General features: G+C 53.2%; 1 protein-coding gene across 1 annotated transcript in view; it reads right to left on the bottom strand.

Annotated features, from left to right (window-relative positions):
• Positions 1-6531, bottom strand: part of SHF (Src homology 2 domain containing F) — an 11339-nt gene extending 4808 nt beyond the window's left edge. The window contains exons 1-2 of the mRNA XM_010009652.1: positions 6408-6531; positions 5123-5341 (exon numbers count right to left, since the gene is read on the bottom strand). Of these exons, the coding sequence (XP_010007954.1) occupies positions 5123-5341; positions 6408-6441 (253 nt within the window). The 5' untranslated portion in view covers positions 6442-6531. The remainder of the gene's footprint in view (positions 1-5122; positions 5342-6407) is intronic.
• Between the last annotated feature and the right edge of the window lie 1844 nt (positions 6532-8375).

Genomic DNA, 8375 nt, shown 5'->3' with positions numbered 1-8375 from the left:
CCCATCCCTGGCAGTGTTCAAGGCCAGGTTGGATGGGGCTCTGAGCAACCTGGTCTAGTGGAAGGCGTCCCTGCCTGTAGCAGGGGGGTGGAACTGGATGAGCTTTAAGGGCCCTTCAACCCAAACCATTCCATGATTCTTTTAAATGCAACCAGAGATTCAGCAGTTGCGGTATAGAGTTAAGTGAGAAGCAGTAAGGAGAGGCTCTCCAAGCTTGGGGAAAAACAAACTAACAAACAAAACCATGAGGAGGGGGTAGATGGAGCTGGGAGGTCAGTCCATTTGGAAATGATGCATGCTTTTCTGGTGGTACAAGTAAATCTTACCTGGGATGAAAACAATAATTCCCCAAGGAATGAAGGGGACATTTTGACAGTAAGGTGCCTCCCCAGTGCAGCTGCCTGCCTGGCACTGGCCCAGCCACAGGCCCTCCTGCACCAACAACATGCAGTGGCCTGGCGGGCAGCAGGGGATTAACTGAGATATGCCCCAGGGACCCAGCCTCCCACTGACTGTTATTTCCATGTGGGATGATTTCAGCACTAACAATATTGTTTCTCCCTCCTCCCAGAGAGTTCATTATTGCTCCCCTACAGCACAAGCCCCCTCACACAAATGACTTATCGATCAGGCAGAGCGGCCTCGATGCAAGGTTGCCAGTGGCTGGTGCATGGAGGCACCATGGAGGTAGTGGAGCTCAGGCACTGCAGCTCTCAGAAAAAGTGGGATGCCCCAGGCTGGCATCTTTCCCCTCCCGAGGCTCCCTGGCTGCTCAAGGGGGAGGCAAAAGCATAGGATGCTGAGGCCACACTGCTGCAGGGCAGAGGCAAACCAATACCCTGAGAGGGATGTTCTTCTCTCTAGCAGGGCATCCTCTAAGGTGGCTATTTGAGGGAAACCTTGTTTGGGCCCTACACAGGTGAGCAGGTCATCAGCTCCCCAGTAAGAAGACGAAAAGAAGGCAGCTGAAAGGAAACCCAGCCAAAAGACTCTGCAACTTAGCATGGCTTAAAACCCCCAGAGAAAGAGCTGGGGAAGGAGGTGCCCGGCTTGACAAGCCCTGCTAGTGGTCTGGCTTTTCACTGGCCGGGCTTCCTCGTGCATAACATCCAGGCTTCAATTTCAACTCATCACTTTAAAAAATTGGGGCAATCGTTAAAAAGCCAGACAATCAAACCAGCAAAGTGCTTGCTGGCGGCACAGAGTCATCATGTTAACAGCTCAGAAGAAATGCACTGCACTTGCCAGAGAGAGGCAGAGGCTTGTGCATGATTAAATAGGATATTAAAAACAAGCCCCTAGGAGTAAGGCGACATCCTTCAAGAAGTTCAAGTCACCCTCAGACAGGGAAAGTAAGTCGAAAATGAAACAAAACTCTGGTAAGATAAACTTAACACAACAAAGCAAGTCGGGGGGGAAAGAAAAGGAGACTCTATTGCTAAAACCAGGAAAAATGTTAAAATTATGTGTTCATCAGGAGCAGGATGCGTGTCAGAGTGACTGCAGGGATCATTAATGATGGGGGAAGAGAAGAGGCTGCAGAGCAAAGAAAGTCATTTTTCTTGACACTTGCATTCACTGTAGGAAGAAGATCAGGAAGTTTCCCCCACCAAGACCTCTTTTTAGGGACCGTTGTCAGTGAGTAGCATCACTGCAGGTTTGGGTCAAACTCCCCACCATAGCCCCAGAGCAGAGCAGCTGCATCATTCCTGAAGTCTTGCAATGATCAGCAGCAAAATCAGCTGTCATGTGCAACCTCATGCTCAAACTCACCTGGGAGGCAGGAAAAGCCATACTGGTTTTCCTTTAGAAGCAATGCAGAGACCTAAGTAACTGTAGATAAGGAAATCAGCCATGTGCACCTGGCATGTCACAGTGTCTACCAGGAGCAGTGTTAGTGATGCACAGGCAGACGTGGCATGCTGGGGCGCAGAGGAAAAGTAATGTCTCACAGGTTCACCACAAGAGTGGCAGCCCAACCCCGAAAGCCTGGGTGGCTTTCAACAAAGCCCCCACCTAATACTCTTGGCAAACCCTAATCCACATCCATCACAACTTAAGAGCAACATCCTTAAAATTTTAATAATGGGTTAAAAGAGAAGCAGCAGTATTTGGCTTTAATAAGCCAGACTGCCAGCAGAGTGCAAGGGAGGGTATTTACGGGGGGCTCTGCTGCTGGCACACACAAAAAAGGCTTCACAACAAGGCAAACCTGAGATGACAGAGTGTACCTGGGAGATTTAGCTGTCTAGGATAGAAAAAAATGAGACACAGCGGAGGAAACAGAGCAGAAGTAAATGATGAAGTGAGGTGCAAGGGGAAAAAACAACCTCAACTTCAGCGGTTGGATCTGAATTAGCTGCTACTACACCTGTAAGGGACCTGGATATTAAGAGTCACAAGAAAACATCAGCTAAACGCTCAGAGCAGTTGTCAAGAAGACCGTAAAAGCAGTCACCAAACGCTGGGAATTTGGAGGCAAGGAGAATAGAAGGTAATAACTCTGCCACCAAATAATGCCGTGTTGCAGCCTGACCGCTGCGTGCAAAGAGGCATCATGGAGCTAGAGAAGATGCAGAAGAGGTGAGGACAAATGTCTGGCATCTGGCACAGGACAACTGAACAGGGCAGCAGGAGATGGGGGAAGGTGGAGGAGGAAGGTGGGTGTCTGGCAGTACCACAGGTGGCAGACAGAGCTCTGCCAGGTCTGGGCAAGATCAAAGAGTTGCAGCACCTCGGTCACGGCAAGCACCAGAGAGTCCCCCTGGACAACCCACTGTCACCCAAGACCCACCATTGGTGTCTTCGTAGCCAGGCTGGCCATGCTGCAGAGGGACGGAGGCACCAGCCTCACTGTCTGGGGGGCTTTCACCACTGTCGAGCTGTCCCACCGGCGGTGGCCATGGCAGGTCTTTAATGACCTTGATTTCAACTGGATGGGGGGAGGGGGGGATTAGCAGGAGAAGAGAGAGAAAGAGAGAAAGAAAAGATTTTAGAAAAAACCATCACCAACACCAGACCCATGGAGAAGGAGAGCATTTGTTAGGGGAAAGACCTGCTGTCCTGGGTTCAGCTGTAGCAATCATTTTTCTCCTTCTTAGTAGCTGGTGCAGTGCTGTGTTTTTGACTTGAGTCTGAGAACAACGCTGATAACACACCAATGTTTTTAGTTGTTGCTAAGTAATGTTTTCTCCGATCAAGGACTTTCTCAGTCTCGTGCTCTGCCAGTGAGGAGGGGCACAAGAAGCTGGGAGGAAGGAGAGACAGGACACCTGGCCCAAACTAGCCAAAGGGGTATTCCATCCCACAGCACGTCATGCCCAGTATATAAACTGGGGGGAGTTACCTGGAAGGCCCAGATCACTGCTAGGGTCGGGCTGGGTATCGGTCAGCAGCACGTGGTGAGCAATTGTATTGTGCATCACTTGTGTTTATTGTTTTCTTTTCCTTTTTCCCTTTAAGTTTTATATTCTCTCCCCTTGCTATTTTCCTTATTATTAGTAGTGGTTTGTATTATACCTTAGCTACTGGACTGTTCTTAACTCAGACCATTCTCCTCCCCATCCCGCCGGGAGCGGGGGGAGGAAGGATAAGGGGGGGAGTGAGCGAGCGGCTGCGTGGTTCCAAGTTGCCGTCTGGGCTTAAACCACGACACCTGTGGACTAAACTCCTGGAAGCCCTGTGCCAGCTTGGCTGTCCCTTCTCTTCCACAGCACTGAGAAAGAACAGGCCCAACTTGGGGCACACTCCCAATGGAGAGACCTTGCTCCTCCATCAGATTTCCCAGACAAACCTCTCTGGGGCAGAGGAGAGCCTGCAATCACCCCCATCCCACATACACATCCATCCTGGGGACCTTGGCCAAGCATTCCATTGTCATCTGTCCTGCCCCAGGTGCTTCACAACCACCCCATGGGGTCCACCCCCTGCTAGGCACCAGTGGGTTGTTTCCTTGTGTTGGTACTAGCTACCCATCAACAGGGGTCTTGCAGGCCCCCCAAAGGGGAAGAGGGCCAGCAGAAAGATTCTGGCATTGCAGGAGAGGAGAAATGCGCTGCAAGCCACAGCAGGACTTGCTCTGGCTCCAGAAGAAAACAGGCAACAGCTCCTAGTGTGGACCAGGGCACGGCAGTCTGACTTCCCCAGGACTCAGAGCAAGCCTGAAGCACCCTGGAGAGCACCCACATGCATCCGTGTGCAAGCCAGACCTGCGAACACCCCTCCTCCACATCAAGCAAGGCAGCTCATCTGCCCAGATCCGGAGCACAGACACCTCAACACAAATCTAGAGCAGCAGTGCACTGCATTTCATGACGGAGCGTAACAAGCCAAATCCTTGGCACAGCATGCCACGGACACCGGCCCTGTACCCACCGAGTGCAATGGTATGAGTGCAATCCCAGCATGAGTAGATGCCATGGCATGGAGACAGCAAACAGCTCACAGAGCCCAAACCCAAGAGGTGGAATAGTCCCAAGACTCCACGTCTCCCTCTGCCAGCATCTCTGCGCAGCACTGACCACTGCTGGCTCGAGCACCCAGTGTGCACTAGGTGCAGCTTAAACGTACAATGCCACAATTAAAATGCATCCTAGATAAGAGTGTGGCAATTAGCCAGCATCGGCGGAGAAGCCAGCGCTAATGCCCAGCATGGATTTCCTCATTAACAAACACAAACATTATCGATCCTGCAGCACAAATAAATAGGTCAGGGGGCTGGACAATCGCCTGGCCAAAGGCTCCTGGAGGATCCTCCTGCCCCAGTGAGGGAGGGATCTGCTTGAGCTCAGGGTCAAACCACTCCCCTGCAATTCAAAGCTCGGGTGGGGTTAACTTGCACCAGAGGCTGTGATGAGCCAGAAGCGGGAAGGGGCAACAAGAGATGGGCACTGAACAGTCTGTCAAGGCAGCTCCATCCACCATTCCACCCAGCATGGCTCCCAGCTGAAAAGAAACAGCCTTTCCAAGTTCATGAGTGCTCTCTGAACCACAGAAATGCAGAGGCCAACACCACTGACTCCCAAATGACAACGGAACCTCAAGGAGCCAGCTTTTCCCCTGCAAAATGCAGTGCAGCGTTGGTTACTTTACAGCTGCTCCCATCTCTCATCTCCCATCTCACCTGCAAAGGCTTTGGAGATCCGCTCCTTCTTCCACTCCCAGGGCTGGTCATACTCCTCTGGTGGCCGCTCATCATCCTCTGGCAACCGGGACTCCCTGGGCCTGGGGCAAGCTGGGTGGTCACCATCCATGTCCAGCCCTCCAAGCACAGGCTCATAGGGAGTGTCATAGAGGTGCAGGGGCCGGGCGGGAGCCTCCCGTAAGCCCTTCTGGCGGATCTCTAACAAGAGAAGAGCGAAAAGACCATGAGCTTTTCACCCAACACACCCCAGTCATGGACCCCAGAGCCCTGCTGAATGAAAGGGCTCAATCTCACCCGAGGGCAACGTGGGGTAGGGAGCATCAGTGCTGGAGGAGACTGCCCAAACTTCCAGCAAATGCCTGCCAGAAATGGGGGAGCTGCTGGGCAGCCAGGTCCTGAGCAGTCCACAGCACCAAGATGCCTTTTCTCCCACAGTACAACACCCCCACTCTCGGGCAGCCCTGCAAAGCAGGGTCCATGGGGATAGAGGACCCCAGAGCCCAACACTCTGTAAGCAGCGAGGACAGGTTTCTTCCCTGAACACCCAGCATGGCTAGTTTAATAAAATGCTCTTCCCTCAAACAAAACAAGTCTCCCACAGACACAAGCAGCCCCTTCACCACTGGCTGATTTTTCCAAGAAATACAATGGTCTGGTCCAAAGAGCCGCATGAGCTTTCCAGAAACCACTCACTCCAGGAAAATCATGGAACTGCAAAGCAGAGTCAGAGCCTGGAGTGTGCAAGCAGCAAAGTGACCCTGTAGCAGTAGGAGCGATGCCTTCGGGAGCACACGCTCTCCCCTTGCCTGCTTGCCAGCCATAAACAAGCCGCTGGGGACCCCATGGCCATGGTGGACAATGGCACGCTCTGGCCCAGTCCTAACCAAATTAAATAGCTTCACATCCATCTTAGTTTTATGTCTGGTGCATCGAATGTCAGGTCTCTCCTGGCTCAGCCTAGCAAGTAGGCACCATGGTCCCGGGGGGCAAAATTGAAGGAAGAAATACCGAGGTACTTTCATTGCCCAGGTAATCCATGTCAGTGGCCTCTGGCTATGGCAAGCCCATCATACATGGCTAAAGCTGTGAAAATTTGGCTGCAAAGTGGCTGCGCACCAGACCACAGCAATTGTCCAAGTTTGCCTTGTCTGGGAGTCCCAGTGCTGTCATGGGCTGCAAGGAACAGAGTAGAGCAGCCAGCAAATTCACATGGATGGGACCAAAGGTGCAAAGAGTGGCCTTTGCACAGAGTCTTCCACCTTACCAGCCATCATCTTCTGAGCTTCATACGGTTCCATGTATCCATCATTTTCTGTCACCTTCTCCAGCCCTGCCTGGTTACCTGCCACTTGCGCTGCATCGAAGGGATCTGCGTAGTCCTCCAGGACAGCCAGCTGAAAAAGCAAAGGCAGGAGAAGGGTTAGGGTCCTCCTTGCTTTTTTGGGGGAGGACTGGGGACCAGCTGAAGCCCCTTGAAACCTCAGCATGAGGTCTGCTAGCAGCAGCCAGAGCAGCAGCACCATGGCATCCTGCAGAGCAGGTGCTGGGAGCCGGTGGCTTTCCAGGCACTGGCACTCAGCTGTGGAAATGCTCCAGGCTTTGTCCTGAAAGCTGGGATGGAGCCAAGCAGAGCAGAAGGCAGCCCAGCCTTCTCCCTTACCATCAGCTCAGCACTGCCAGCACCGTGCAGACACCCCAGCCAGGCCACTGCTGCAGCACAGGGCTGCCAGCAGTGTCACCCCCATCATGGTGCACAGATGCTCTCCCTGTGTGCAGCCACATTTCCTTGCCCAAGGCGGAAAAGGGGCTCAGATCCCAGGACAGGGGTGTCAGCTGGCACTGACAGGGCTCCTGTAGGTTTGTTTGAAGATATTTCTTAACAAAGGGGCTAAGAACAGTCTATGGCATCTTCTCTGCTCCCTCCCAGGCCCCCACAGCATCCCCATGCATGTCCCAAGTAACATAAGACACGGCTCCTTCAGGAATCACCGGTAAGTAGGACCAGGAGCCTCTCAAGTGCCACATCACAGCAATAGCACAAAATGCCTGAGGTTTGCTCTTGCTAATGAAAAGGAGATGATCCTGAAGTAGGATATGAGGCATGTCCAAGAGCTTGATCCCCTCCAGCACTGGAGCCACACGCCTGCACCAGCATCTCAGCAGCTTCCCAGCTGGAGCACTCCATCGCACAATGCCGCAGCCCCGGCAAGCCTGGAGCTATATATCCCACCTCCAGCCCCAAAGCCTGGTCCCAGTATGGGTCCAGGCAGTATTTCCAGCAGGGTCCAAGTACACTCAAGCACCTTTATTTGGTCTGCTCTCCCACAAGGCTGCAAACCCCAGACTGGACCACCTGGCAAGATGGGTTTTGCCACCATGACACCAGCTATGCAGAGCTCCCACAGAAAGGACCAAGCACAGTGTGGCAGATGCTTAATCCTACCTGGTGCCAGGGTCTGTCCTCACCACCATGCTGCCCCTGCTCCTGGCCAGCCTTGGAGACCAGAGCCACTCACACATTCCTCTCCAGCTCCCATAAGCGGCTTAAAACAAAACACTTCTTCTTCCTTCCTGTGCGAAATGGCCTACAATAGCCTCAAGCAGCAAAATCCATCAGGAAAAGGGAAGAGGAACTGGAGCGGTAAACACCTCCACTCAGCCCTGAGCCTTCACATCCCTCTGAGCTGTGGAACACGGTACCCCCCACTCCATCTCACCACTACCTCCCTAAGTGTCCCAGCTCTGGGTTTCCTGGGCAGCCAATGCAGTGCAGAGCTAGGATAGCTCTCCAAGGCCAGCCCCTCCATGCTAGAGCACAAGCGAGCAGCAGATCATCATCCCCAGAGCAAAGCCCACCAGCCAGGGTGAGTACACAGGGGGCTCAAGCATGGGAGCAAGCAGATGCTCTCACCCCTTGCAAGGGGACAGATGCTGCTCGGGGTACCAGCCTCCCCCGGATGAAAGGAAAAGAGCAAAACCTCCCACCAGCTCTGCAGGAAGGGCCCAGGACAGGGCTGCAGGAGCAGCCAGCCCCTGGCTTTGCAGCAGGAGACAGGAAATCTGCTCCATCATCTGAGGGAGATGTGGCATCAATCAGGCTCTGCCAGGCACTGGGGACACCAAGGGACGACGCTGAGCCCAGACGGGCTGCAGCCCTTTGCCTGCCACCACTGGGGAGAAACCCCCTACGGATATCGAAGTCACTGGTGACTTTTAGAAATGCTTGGTCACT

The sequence above is a fragment of the Nestor notabilis genome, unplaced genomic scaffold, assembly GCF_000696875.1.
Source record: "Nestor notabilis isolate BGI_N333 unplaced genomic scaffold, ASM69687v1 scaffold27892, whole genome shotgun sequence".
Taxonomy (NCBI): Eukaryota; Metazoa; Chordata; class Aves; order Psittaciformes; family Psittacidae; genus Nestor; species Nestor notabilis.
The sequence above is the reverse complement of the archived record's forward strand: the minus strand, read 5'-3'. Positions and strand labels throughout refer to the sequence as shown.